This window comes from Helicoverpa armigera, chromosome 11 (assembly GCF_030705265.1).
Source record: "Helicoverpa armigera isolate CAAS_96S chromosome 11, ASM3070526v1, whole genome shotgun sequence".
NCBI classification, from domain to species: domain Eukaryota; kingdom Metazoa; phylum Arthropoda; class Insecta; order Lepidoptera; family Noctuidae; genus Helicoverpa; species Helicoverpa armigera.
Genome location: NC_087130.1, coordinates 11580159 through 11594408, shown reverse-complemented (window position 1 = coordinate 11594408; position 14250 = coordinate 11580159). Strand labels below are relative to the sequence as shown.

Here is a 14250-nt window from a genome sequence, read left to right as displayed (position 1 = left end):
TTTTAATCTGTATTTTTTCAGAACTGGCTCTGCAAGACCATAACTTTGTTAGAAGCAACTCAAACGATTATAGCAAAAGAATGGGTTCCGCAGACAACGTGCTAGGCGTCTCATGACACCCCTGGGATCAATAGGGGGCGATATTCATAGCCGGCACGTGTGTGTTTAGGCGGATAACGTGTTGTTCCACAGATACTACGGCAAATAGAAAGGAAACATGCTTTGCAAAGCCTTCGACGCCCTTCCTGATTCACATCCACCAGGATTTCCCGGATTGGTTCCTTGAAAGTATTGTTTGATATATGCGTGTGGCACATCCCCTTTTTGTTTAAAGATCAGCACCTTTAACCAGTTAATTCACCGCTGGTCAGTCCATTCTCCTGTTTATAATGAAAAGCTCTCAACTGGTCGAAATCGTGTTCAGTAACTTTATGTAAAACAGAAAGCCAAACAAAAACGACATTCAGTGCTATCTAGTTAATTTGGATGCCAACCCAATGTTTGTAAATCAAGATAATGTTATTTGCATATAGAGTAATTTCTTTGTTTGCCGCAGTATGAAGAAAATTACTGGATGATGCAATTTCCTTTTACGACAGAAGAACTTCGAAAGCCACTTGTGCTTAAACTTGTGTCTCCCAGTTGGCCACGTGTGGAACATTACCTGATGGTTTATGGCCTGCAATGATGCACAACCGTCTGCTCCTACATTTACGAGCTCATACTTCACTTCTTCTTTATGACATAAGACGATAAAGGAAAACTTTTATTATTTAACTTATTACAGACCAATACAGGAAAATATATTTTTTATGTTTACGCTTTTGTTTGCGAATTTGGAAAATGAGGTTAAGACGCAAAAGATCCTCGTAAAAGATAATATAGACGCGAATGTTATTGCAAACAGTTTTATTCTCAAGTGGCCCGATTTGAAAACGTTTTCATTCTATGTAGGCCTGTTCTATTGTGGCTAATTTGGCTTGAGGTTCTGAGTTCTAGACACACGGCAGTGTGTCCGCCAAGTTCGAGCAAAAAAGGCGACACACCGGCCGTGGGTTATATTACACGAACCATTTCGGGCCAAATTCGACCCCCCTGTAACTCAAAATCTATTTTATTTACGCATATCAAATTTCTAGTATCTGTTGAGACCCCCTCACTTATCTAAAATACAAAATTTCATTAATATACCTATTGTAGGTCTTGAGATATTGACGTCAGAAAATCGCTATTTTTACTATACACTCACTGACTGATTCACTGATTCACTGATTCACTGACTCACTCATCAAAAACCTAGACCACTTCCAATGGTCGTATTGACTTGAAATTTGGCATGGAGGTAGGTCTTTATGTCAAGGTAAAGGGAAAAATCTGAAAATGGCCAAGTGTGAGTCGGTTTCAAAATAATGAAGGTGTTTTATACCCGGTGTAAATTTATACCCCTAAGGAACTAAAACGAACTAAATTTATCTATATTTATATAATATATCTTCGAATGGTACAAAGGTTTGTATTTAGTCAAAGTAAAGTAAAAATCTGAAAACGGCCAAGTGTGAATCACTTTCGAAAATAACGAATGTGTAACTTTGATCCACGAACATAATATATGATAACATGTCATGTCAGTCAGTTGGTAAATCTAGTCATAGTTAATCTAGTTCATTTCTTTGTAAGAAACATAGTGCATATAAAAAAATCTAAAAGAAAGTATAAATGAGACATTTCTTTAACTAACTTCATCATAAGAAAAAAATAAAATAAACAACCTTACAAAAATAAATGAAATCCCACCCAAAACAAAAATGTGAAAGATTGCCAAGTTCGATAATATGGGAATGCTTCGCCTATAAAAGAAGTGAGATCTGAATAAGTACCAAGTTCCATACACATACCTCAGTTAAAAATAGTTACTTTTTAATGATGATTACTTGGCAAGTTTTAATAGAAAATTAAATACTTGATTCATTGCGTTTAGTAGGTTTATAACAAGGTGTATGAAAACTTGCCAAGTAACATCATTAAAAAGTAACTATTTTTAACTGAGGTATGTGTATGGAACTTGGTACTTATTCAGATCTCACTGCTTTTATAGGCGAAGCATTCCCATATTATCGAACTTGGCAGTCTTTCACATTTTTGTTTTGGGTGGGTCTAGTATATCTTCCCATGGGTGCCAGAAAAGACTCTATTTAGCAGGAGGGAAAGTAGTTATTAATTTCTACAGAGAAGGTTTCAAGGCAAAATTAATGTCCCAATTTTCTTCTATTCCAACGTTTTATACTAATGAGAAATACAGCTGATTGATAGACAGCTCTCCACTTTTTGGCTTAATAAAAACAATATTTTTATTTTTCATGAAAAAAAGTGAAAGCTGTCTGAATCGGTGTCGCGTAAACATTACGATAGCGGATAGGATAATAAATGGAACATTATTGCGGCAACTTCCTCGGGAGAACTGCCACATTTCCACTAGGGAAGCGACTCTGCGGATATAGACCGACTCGCGGATACAGATACGAGAATCGCGCCGCGAACGTAAACGACGGTGTAATCGGTTTTATATCATTGTTTTTACTTCTTTTCACCTCACTTTTTTATGATACAAAACCGTATTATTTGTGAATGTATTCCAAAAGTTTTTCTGAAGGTGTCAAATTGTACAACTTCAGATTGAAGTCACCTAATTTACCACCTCAGACACAAGGATGCTCAACTCTCGTTCTCTTGCCTTTGTAAATGAAAGCTAAAGAACAAATAACACACAGGTGAATCACCTTTGTTTTTCAGCTTCAAAATTAGTAGTTCAAGTAATTCCCACAGCGCACAGATGTACAGCTTGACGTTTAGAATAAATCGCAGGAGTTAATTTATAGCGACGGGTTGTGCTACAGAACGTATAGTCAGTCTAGTTCTCACGTAGTAATTCTTGAGCTTGCAAGGATAACAAATAACAGATCCACTGCTTTATTGCTAGAATTGTGTGGAAAATGAAAGTCATCTCAAGTCATAACAATGCTAAAGAATAAACTGAAAGCTCATGTCATTTTCTTTTTCATATTTTTATGATATAACCGCGGAAAAGTTTAAACCATTAAACGATTATAAATTGCGGATATCTAGTTGTTTACAAGTGCGGTAACAGCCCTAGTTTCGTCGAAATCGTAAATATTAAAATTAATATCTTAGCGGAGTGACGCGCTATTTGATTTAGCTTTTACGACAAATCGAGATCAGACGCTAGTCAAATGTCAGACTTATTTAAAGTCTGGACGTCTCTCATATACAGTGTGTTTACATACGCAGTCTGACTATAGTGGGGGTCGCACCATATATTTTAATAGTGGACATATTAATGGCCCATATCAAAATCTGTCTTAGGTATATTCATGGCTTTATGGAAATACTAATATTCAGATTATTGTTTTCATATGTATATTAAAATTATGGTAATGATGCATTTCAGTACTAATAAGTTTGCGAAAACGCGACTTTATGAGAGCATTTAAAATGTTTATGGTATTTTAGAATTCTCCTTATTTTCCATCATTGGTATAATTACACAACGCAATTAGCGATACGATAGATTGTAAAGCACATAAAATATCAACTATTTAAAGCAGTACGAATATTCCCTCAACTTCCTTACAGTTACCGATGTAAAGCGCGACATAAAAACCGACCAGTGTAATTTTAAACAGGATAGTACAAAGTACATTAAGCTCACTATTCAGGAACAGCGTCCTAGAACTTCACTACGCAAAAAGGGCAAGGAATGCTTAAATTAGTGCTCACAAAAACCATAAAAATGTTCAAAGGTTGCTCCCTAACTTGACTACCTGAAAAGGCAGATAGAGGGCACGCATTTAAAAAAAAAACAAATGAACTAGGTACCTACGTCGTTTAATAAACGTTATAACCTTTACGAAGATATTTCTAGTAGATAAATGTCCCTTTGGAAGAGTTTAGCTTCGGTTTTTGCAGCTTTTTCCAGACAAATTCGCCAGAATCCAATAATTAATTGCTCCTTGGAAAATAAATTTGAAAAAATGTTAATTATTATTTGCAGACGCTCCTAAAGCTCGGTAATTTATACATGTCTGTAAAGTTGTACGATTTGCACAGAATTAATTATGTTTTGAGTAACATTCGTCTGTGGCTCGAAAGCTCTAGGTCGTGTCGAAGAATGCTTGTTTGCAGACACATCGCCTAGCTCCAGATCTCGTGTGTCTGACATAATTATGTCAAAGCGTACTTGTCGCACTATTCTGACAACTACACTATTTATAGCACGCCTTACAGCTACATGATTTATTAACTAAACATCGTGAAGCTAAATAATATCAGTCTACGAATCTCTAAATTGTTTGTTATCTCTTAAATTACAATTGATGCCTAGATAAAAGTTAATAAAAGTAGGAAAATCTAAGCTCAATATTAGCGGGCCCACTTCAGCACATAGATCCGATAAACTATAGTATTAAATGCAAACATGTGTTATCAAACTTTTTTTATCTGGATCAGTGCAAGTTTCCGTTCAAAAAATTCGTTATCGAAGAGGAAAACTATTACAATAAAGGGCACAGGAAAAACAGCAAAAGTGGACATTCGTAACTAACATCCCTATCATAAGGAAAACTAACAAAGAGATTATAGTCAGCCTGCCTCGTGACGATATGCACGAGGAAATAACACGAAAATAAGTATTTTTTTTAAGTTTTCCGATATCACTAGAGAATATGGTATTAGTCGCACACACGTTAGTAACACACGCACCTTGCGCTGTGCCGGCGTTTTCATACTTCGATTTGAGCTTAGCGGCAGTCGCACGCGCATCCGATCTGACAGTGTCAGTGGCTGTCGAGCTCGTGGTGGTCGTTCTGAACGACAGAGTCGTGGAGAACGTGGACGAGAAGGAGGACCCGAGCCCAAGGCCGAGGGTGGTGCGGTAGCGACGTCTGTACATAGTGGTGGCGATGTGAACGCTGCGGTAGTCCGAACGCGACTGAACGACGAAAGCGCGTGCGCCCCAACCCGGAAAAGCGGCCGCGATTTATTATAGTACGAGAAAGTCGCTCCCAGACGCGTAGACGCACGGGAGTTAATAGTGATGTTTCTGTCACGCCTGCTCCCTCGGGAGGTGGGCAGGAACGCTGATATCCCACTAACATGACAAGTGACTCTGTCTGCTCATCATGGCTGAGGTGAATAAACTATTTTAATAGTTTAGCGTCTATCATGCCAGAAATATCTCGCGTGACGCCAGGAGGCCACTGCGATGTTTATCGATATTATTTCGATGCTCTCGAGCCTGCGTGCAAGTCACTGGTGCGGTGCGCCATTCAGGATATCGACTCAATAAAGATCCTCCACATTTTTTTCTTTAAATTGATTCTCCACAAAACTTTCATATTGAAAGCTTTCATTCAAGGAAAATGCAATTCAAATTCAAACATGTTCATACATGAAATTAGCTTATCTTTTATCACACTAAGGCCGCTGCCTCGAATTTTGCGGGCAGCGGGGCGGCAGCGGCGGCGGCGCGGGCGGTCACCGTTTTGAATGGAGCTCACCGCTCGTTGCCCGCTCCCCGCGCCGCTGTATTCGAGGGCCGGTCCATTTGATTATACGCGTAAGATCCTGCCGCTCCCTCGCCGCCGCCGCTGCCGCCCCGCTGCCCGCAAAATTCGAGGCAGCGGCCTAACATACTCAATGACTCATGAAAATTGAGGTGATGACTACAATCCAACCGAAAAAGCAAGTCAGTGCACACGCCCTTATTTCACACTTGAGCTTTGATTAGCATTGAATGAATTAAAATAATAATACCTAGTAGGCTATTACTTAATAAATGTAATCAAAATATCAAATAATGTATCGCCTGTAATTCCCAATTATGTATTAATAAAGATATGTCAAAATCGCGAAGGTTAAAAAACGTTTATCAAATAGTAATTTGTTTTTTCCTTATATCATAGACTAACCGTTTTCCTGTGATTTCACTGCTTCCTGAGAAAACTACAGTCAGTACTGGAATAAAATATAGCCTATGTTTCTTGGGAAGAGTGTAGCTTTTCTAACAGTGAAAGAAATTTTAAAGTCAGTCCAGAATTTTTTATGTTTGCATTACAAACCAACAAAAACATAAAAAAAAACATTATAATATTAGTATAAGTATAGACATGAAAATAGAATACCAAAGTTTACACGGGGCAACACCTGTGAAATACATAGTAAAAGCCACAGGCAATAACAACAGTAATTTACAATTCTATTGTCACTCATTAGCCAACAAATTGTGAAAAACAATTCATTTTCTATTCGTGTAATCGGTACTTCTCTTTTCTGCTGTGAATGTGAAGGTCAGTGGTCATAAAAATAAATTAAAGACACAATTGCTTACTTCAAGCAGTTATCTTACCTAATTTTTGCAAAACCCAAAAAGAGGGTAGTGATAAAATTATAACCAAACAATGTAATTATTGCTTTTTATTTTGGGTGAAAACAAATTTAGCATGTATATTTTGGTGTTTTCCGGTGATATTTTTTCAACAGCCCTTCATATATTATACTACTAACTGTTTTCAAGTGTGTCATTCAAAAGATATTATTATAATTTAATTCATCTTTCATCTTACTACATTCTGTATTGTTCAATTCTAACTGCTCAATATTACTATTACCATTTTGTGCTAGAATAACTGTCACAGTTGACCTTGGTATCTCATGAATGACAATTATATTGGAAACATGTTCAGACAAGATGAATCACTACCCACACATTAATAAAAGACTAGCAATAATAAAAATCATACATAAGTTTTTATATTTCAAGTATGACTTGCAAGTAAGTTGCTATTGGAGTCTGCTTAAAGTGATCTATGGTGATTTCATATTAGGTCCCAGTTAGAAAATAAGTTCCAATAGTTTTCCAGTTGGGTTTTTAAATTATTAAATCCTGACCACTCTCATCATAGTCGAATTAAAATTAAATACAAAAAATTATGTTCTTTTGCAGGTTCCTACTATTTATTTACCAAAACTGGCCTAGAATATTTCAAGTTATAAAAGTGTTACTTATCAGTATTCAGTTCACACATTCAATTGTAGACACAGAACATTTTGTGTCCAGAAATAGACCTTATCTATTACAGAGAACATGCTAATAAGCTGAGCAAACAATGCTCTCTTATGAAAACATATCATTTATCTCTCAAATGTGCCACTTGGCGCTCAAAGCAGTTCCATTAAATAATGTAACATATACCCACAATGTATGGAATACACATTGTCTCATGTACTTACACTTCATTCAACTAATTAATGATGATTGTCAACATAAACAATATATTTTACTAAGCTTAACCACTTCATTGACTAAAAACACTAGGGATTACCTAACAATAGATAAGGCTGGCAACTACTGGTGGAAAGGGATGTGTGTGTGTACTCACCGTTTATTGACCAGATATGTGAGGGCAGGGAGTGCGCGGCGTACACCCTGCCGAGCGCGAGCGACGTGCCCGCCACGGGGCCCGCCTCCTCGTTGGAGCTGGAGTCTGTGTCGGGGCTGGCGGCAGCAGACGCCTCATAGCTCTGCGAGTTCGGTGGGATCGCGATCGCTTCGTGAGACGCATGCAGGTCCGGCACGGAAGACAGTGACCTGGCGCGCTGGCGGTCGTTTGATACTTGTATCCCTGGTATCGCTCTCAGGAGGCTGAACCCGGCGCTGCCCGACACCACCTCCGAGCTGGAGCTCGTGGAGAATGTCCTCGTACGCGGACTCTGCCCCCCGTTCGCCGTACTTGCCTTTGCGCCCATCGCGACTCCGTTACGCAAAATTCACACCTGTCACGCACTAAAACCAAGAATCACGAGCACACGCGGGACGCGACGACCGCGCCGGCGGAAGACATCGTACGACACACAGAAATTGGATAACTTTATGCTAAAAAAATAACACGGCAACGACAAACACAAGTATGTTGCAAAATTGTAAACAGCCTTTGCATGTGCCCTGCTGCAAAATTTTGACAGGTGTATCTTTTTTTATTGAAGTGAAGTTAGAACGGGTGTTCTGCGCCACTATCGTTCAAAAACAATCACGAGTTTATTCTATTCAGAATGGAATAAAAACGATTTACCCGAATGTATTTAGCTAAAATAAATGCAATTTTTCCTAAATTATTGAAATAATCAGAAAGTTATGAGGTGGGAACTTTTGAATGTAATAAAGAAGGTGTATTTTTCTTGATTCATTAAAATACTTCGTTCAACACCAACTCATATAAAGTTTCGTAATATTTCGTAGTGTTTTCATCACAGCGAGCGCGTACTACGAGTAATCGCGCACTCGATTTTATCCCAAATGTTAAAGTAACTATCTGTCTGTCCGGCTCTTACGCCAAAACTATATCTACTCTTTTTATCTGATTGTGTTGTGGGTAGATTACACACGTGGCACAGATTACTAGTAGTAGTTCCCACTGAACGCTGCTGGAAAGTGGAGCTCAGCTGGTCTAAGACAACGGACAGTAATTAAAAATCACTGACATATAGGTGCATGACGAGCCTATCATGAACTTACAACATTCTGTTTAACTAACCAGCTTAAAAGTTTTTTTAAAGTTAAAAGTCTTATAGAGTTAGGAAATGAATAATAAAGAAACTGAACACGGTATGAGAGACTTTGGATTAGGGATCCTGTTATCATTTAACAACGCGTGTGAAAGCGTTTTGGTTCTTCAGCAATCAATACCATCACAGTCATTATTTAACAGCGCGAGCAGCTGAAGCTCCCTCGACTTAGCTTGTAGTTTTAAATTAATTTTCATATTATGTATTCTACTATTTTTTGTCAGGAATAGTGGCTGTGGTTGAATAGGATAGCTGGCTAGATCTAAACTTGTAAGATGACGTTACATAGTGAACCATGATCTATCTTGGGACAATGCGGGAGGATCTTGATTTCATAGACTCATCCACCTTTTTCCTCTTATTGTCCTGTTACCATATTATAATTCTCAGTAGTGGGTTTAAAGGTGAGCAGGAGTAAAACCGAATACCTTAGTATTTCGGGACCCATGACCATAACCCTAGCCGGCATGCCCCTACCAGTTTGCTCCGACTTCCTGTACCTTGGTTCACTCGTCCAAAGTGACGGTGAGGTGAACAGGGATGTTACGCATCGGATCAATACTGGATGGATGAAGTGGCGACAGGTAACTAGCGCTATTTGTGACCCGAGGATGCCCCTCAAACTGAAGGGCAAAATTTACAAATCCGTCATTAGACCTGTCGTCCTGTATGGATCGGAGTGTTGGGCATTGAAAAAGAGGGATGAGAAGAGAGTGCATGTAACATAAATGAGAATGCTGAGATGGATGTGTGGTGTTACAAGAATGGATAAAGTGAGGAATGATTACATTAGAGAAAGTCTGAAAGTAGCGCCAGTTACAGAAAAGATGAGAAGTAGAAGATTGTCGTGGTATGGACATGTAATGAGGAGGGATGATACGCATGCAACAAAGTGTGTGCTAAGTATGAATGTAGATGGATGGCGAGGAAGAGGAAGACCTAAGAAAAGATGGATGGATTGCCTGAAAGATGATATAAATAGGAAGGGAGTGAGTGTCAGTATGACGAGTGACAGGGGAAAATGGAAGAAAATGACATATTGCGCCGACCCCAAGTAAAATTTGGGAACAGGGCAGGAGAAAGAAAGACCATATTATAATTCTCATCAAACAAGGAAGTTTTAAGTTATTTCTTAAATGTCTGGGAACCACCACTGCATATTTATCGATAACTTGGAAGATTGAGGATCTCTAATTTGGATATGACATCTCCGGTCTGTCAATCTTGTGACAGTGCCAAACAAATGTCAATTACAACTTTCAATTCAAAGCATTCCAAAACATTTCGTAATATTTAGAGCATGTGCATTCAACTATCCTTTTCTATCTAATTGAAATTGTATCTCGGTATCTTACTTTTCAATTTCAACACGTCACTGACGGATGAGATACAAGTGGCTTGTTGTCAAATAATTTGTGATCGATGACGAATTATTAAAACTCGTGTAAATGAGATTTTAATTAAAAGAAACACATCATAATTTTACATTGTAAACTGTAGTAATTGAAATAACAAATATGAATAATCCAGGAATGAATTCGGCGACTGTAAGTTGTTTTAAATTCGTATTCCAACTATATTTTGATAACATGACTGAAAGCAGCGATTGACTTTAACTTTCATAACATTCCCAGTTTTATTTGAGTTTTGATCATTATCATGAGCATCTAAACTAAGTCATTGCCCCATTGCCCGTTAATGATATTAATTGTCTCGATAGCTGTTTTGATTTGCGTATGATTTCGTAGTGAGGATTTTTTGTTGTTGTCTGATGATTGCCTAGTGATTGGCTTTGCACGGCTTGAGCTGATGTAGTGTTGTAACCGCGCTACTTACAGCCAGGTGTGCCGCAGGTGCCGCTGCTGGATGACGACACCATCGCCTTCGGAGAAGAGGATAATGCTAACAAACAGTTTGTGTAAGTGATCTTACTATACCAGCTGTTGTTACTTGTTAAAAGTTGTTTTCTAGGAATCTTTAATTAAACTATAGTATCAGTTCATAAAATTAGTACAATAAGACTACAGTATTAATTATACTTACTGAAAGAGCCCATCTCTCTCACACTAGTAGTAAAGTACAGAAGATGATTACATTGTGTTTTCCTTCATCAACCTATTAAGGAAAGAAGGCTTTTCCACTCCTTATTACAATACCTTTTCAGAATTGAACCAGACAATAGAACAGCTAATTCAAATGTAGTTATGGTTCCTTGTAAAACTATTATCATATTTCTGATTGTGTAACCAATACATGAACATCAACAAATTCCAGCCACCCGTATATAGTGTTCTTCCACTTGGTGTTCCGCTGCTCAGCCATAGTGGTCTACATGCTCTGCGGATGGTTCTCCGACTCCTTCATAGCCAGCTTTGTTCTTGTCATCTTGCTGCTGTCAGCTGACTTCTGGACAGTCAAGAATATAAGTGGTATGTATTGCTTATTACAAACAAAGCAGTAGAAGGAATTATCCAAATTCCTTTTTTTTAAGCTACAAAAAACTTTCAGAGTTCTAAAAGAGCAACTTTTGATTGTACAATGTGTTACTTCTGAATAAAAAATAAAAAAACAATTTGTAATTTAAACCTATATGGTAAATCAAGTACTTATTTAATTTTTAAAATCTTATACCACTTTAATTATAACATAGTGTTGCTCCTGCATTGCATTTACATTATAATAAAAAAAAATTACAAGTTGAATTTCCCTGTTTTCAGGTCGGCTCCTAGTTGGGTTGCGATGGTGGAACTATGTGGACGATGATGGCAAGTCTCACTGGGTGTTCGAGACAAAACAGGTAAATGTGAGTGTTTGGTCTTATTTAATTGCTATTACTAACCTTAAAAATAACAATAAACATATTTAACTAAGTTACCTACTAACATTATTTATGTCTAAAAACTGGAATAGGTATTGATATTGTTTTTTTTATAAATTTTCAGAATCGAGTGAATCAAAATGAGAGCCGTCTGTTCTGGATGGGGCTGATCCTGTGCCCTCTCATCTGGTCAACATTCTTCATCTTCTGTCTCTTTGGACTTAAATTCAAATGGATGGTATGTAACAATGAGGATAATCCCTGCTCTGTAAATCCAAATTACCATTATTAAGAGCCATTGTCATATGTTAAATGTGAGAATCAGATTAGCAATGTAAGACAGTATAAACGTTTTAACATTTTGATCAACACAAGTGATTAATGCTATCAGTGAGCTTATCGCGTCACGGCCGGTTACTTGTCAATGAGAGCATTTCAATGTATTGTATTGAGTAGGTAATGTTATTAATGTATTGTGCCAATCACCAGTCAAATATTTACGATCAATCTTTTAAACATTATTGAAGTTCTGAACTTAAGACTGCAACAAATCATAATTGATATAATTCAGAATCTTATGTAGCACTTTGGAGTTACTATATTTCGTGAAAATTCACCACGGGCTTAAAACGTAACTAGCAAAATCGATATAAATATCTATTAAAGATACCCTGTTTAATATAATAGGTTGCGTAAACTTGGTTGTTAATTCGACGGTTTTAACCGTTGGTATGCTGAGAACGCGAATTTGAACGAGAGCGATTTATAGACAAAATCAAAAATAAAAATTCGTTTATTCAAACTTGGCTGCAAAGCACTTTTCGAAAGTCAGAAATTTACAAAAGACAGCCCCCAAAACGCCCACCCTTCACCACTTCCTATGTCACATATATTCTCAGTAGTAGTTATGGAACTATTTCTCAAGCATTCTAATGAATTTTATTCTTCTTTCCAGCTTCTAGTCCTCATCGCACTAACCCTAACTGGGGCCAACCTGTACGGCTACATCAAGTGCAAGTTTGGCGCCAAAGAGAACCTCAAGTCTGCCACCACGGAGTTCGTGAAGAAACAGCTGTTCCAAAACGCTACGACCTTCATGTTCACGCAGCCTGCGCCGCCTACCACTGGCAACACTGGCGTCGTGTAAAATGTACTCTATGGGCTTGTACGAAGAATAATATAGGAGAATGATTCATACAATATTTATTTTCTAACTAGCTTTCTCCCGCGGTTTCACTCGCGTCCCGATCTGACTGATTCCCGTAGCCAGATGGTGGCAAAAACGTCCTATGTTCTTTTCCCGGGTCTAAGCTATCTCCCCTCTTATATTCGGCTTAGACAGGTAGAAATGTTTAACTAACACGACTTTCATTACGTTTTAACAGGTGTTCTGTATGTTTAAATACAAACTGTTTAATATTTTGCATAAAGCCAAGTTATAAAAGAATGCATGCAAACACCTGCATGTAACATTAAAGTTAACAAATGAAAAATATATGTTGTATGAAACTGATTCTAAATATCGATTGCAGAGCTGTGTACAAGCTTTCTACAGTAGGATATAGTTTTTAAATGATTTCGTGATATAATTTTATATTACGCGTATGTTCCTTAGTGTATTTATTTGTTTGTAGTTGTCAGTATTTCTGTCCAAGTCAGGTTTATATAAAATAATAATCAGATAGTTATATCGAATTTAAAATGTGTACTATAAAAACGAGTTTATATTTTGGGTAGTCAGAATCTTGTCATTTTAGCATCAATATTTATAAAACATCTGTTATTCCCTAATAATTGAAACGATTAACACAAATAAAAAATTGGAAATGTCAGAGATATATATTAACGTGAGTGGAAATACTCCATTTGCATTTTACTCTTTGGTTTGGAATACATGAGTAAATAATATTTGAGCAGTTGTTACAAACTTTGTGTTGTTTACGTTCAACCAAGAAATGTGTAAACAAGAATCAAGTGATTTATATGAATTATCGCACAATGTATTAATTCACATGCTTGCTTTAAAATGCATTTGTCAAATATTTTTCTCGCCAGCTTTTTATTGTTATAAAATTATAACTTTTCAAGTTCATCGCAGTTTACAAGAAATCATTGGTGCAAAAACAGTTTCATAATAGTTATCTCTTCCTCTGTATGTGTTTGCACTTAATTCAAATCATTTTTCTTCAGAAGTATCGATTTTAACAATTTTATTAATGTTGTAATTGGAATATCTGATTGTACATTGTTGAAGGCCCAATAGTTTTATTATATTGTATATAATTATTTTAAGATAATCAATAAATTATATTAAATTATATTTTCTATTTTATTTCATTGCTATTCAGACCTGACATTTGTGTTTGTGCCTAACATCACATAGAAAGTACTTGCTTGAATTACTTCCTGCACCTGGATGAAGAGTAGCCCGTCTTTTCTTTGGTTCTAGCTAGATGATCTGTCTATTTTTCATAAATCAGTTTAGTATTTTTGCGTGAAAGCAGGATAGTTACTTCTATGTTAGTAATTAATGTACAAGAATATTTCTCTAAGGCAATAAATTAAAACATTACACTATATTATTCCATTGTATAATTTTAATAATATTAAATTTTACTGTTTTATTTTACTTGAATACTTGTACAAAAAGATATTGCTCCAGGTGAGGCTCGAACTCACAACCCCGGCATTACTCACACGCTTACTGTCTTATAAGTACCGTGCGCTAACCAATTGCGCCACTGGAGCTATGGTAACACGGTCGAAAAATCGGGTGTGTATCTACAGCGCCACTA

General features: G+C 37.0%; 2 protein-coding genes and 1 non-coding gene across 6 annotated transcripts in view; 1 reads left to right on the top strand and 2 right to left on the bottom strand.

The window, feature by feature from the left end:
• LOC110375562 (E3 ubiquitin-protein ligase ZNRF1) overlaps positions 1–8281 on the bottom strand; it is an 88377-nt gene extending 80096 nt beyond the window's left edge. The window contains exon 1 of the mRNA XM_064036997.1: positions 7455–8281. Coding sequence (XP_063893067.1) covers positions 7455–7821 — 367 coding nt within the window. The 5' untranslated portion in view covers positions 7822–8281. The remainder of the gene's footprint in view (positions 1–7454) is intronic.
• A 1732-nt stretch (positions 8282–10013) lies between these two features.
• On the top strand, positions 10014–12633 carry LOC110375561 (uncharacterized Golgi apparatus membrane protein-like protein CG5021). Of its 4 annotated transcripts, none has more exons than XM_021333712.3 (6): positions 10014–10184; positions 10491–10555; positions 10912–11066; positions 11355–11434; positions 11580–11693; positions 12411–12633. In XM_021333712.3, exons 1-6 carry the CDS (start codon positions 10155–10157, stop codon positions 12600–12602), a joined length of 636 nt encoding a protein of 211 aa, XP_021189387.1. In that variant the 5' UTR covers positions 10014–10154; the 3' UTR covers positions 12603–12633. The 4 variants fall into 4 exon arrangements, with proteins under 4 accessions (XP_021189387.1, XP_021189385.1, XP_021189384.1 ...); XM_021333710.3 differs by having other exon boundaries at positions 11355–11440; XM_021333709.3 differs by having other exon boundaries at positions 10016–10184; positions 10476–10555.
• A 1476-nt stretch (positions 12634–14109) lies between these two features.
• Trnai-uau (transfer RNA isoleucine (anticodon UAU)) lies at positions 14110–14203 on the bottom strand. The gene is made up of 2 exons: positions 14166–14203; positions 14110–14145 (listed from the first exon to the last, which is right to left on the bottom strand). It is a non-coding gene; the product is annotated as a tRNA-Ile (tRNA).
• Positions 14204–14250: the final 47 nt, after the last annotated feature.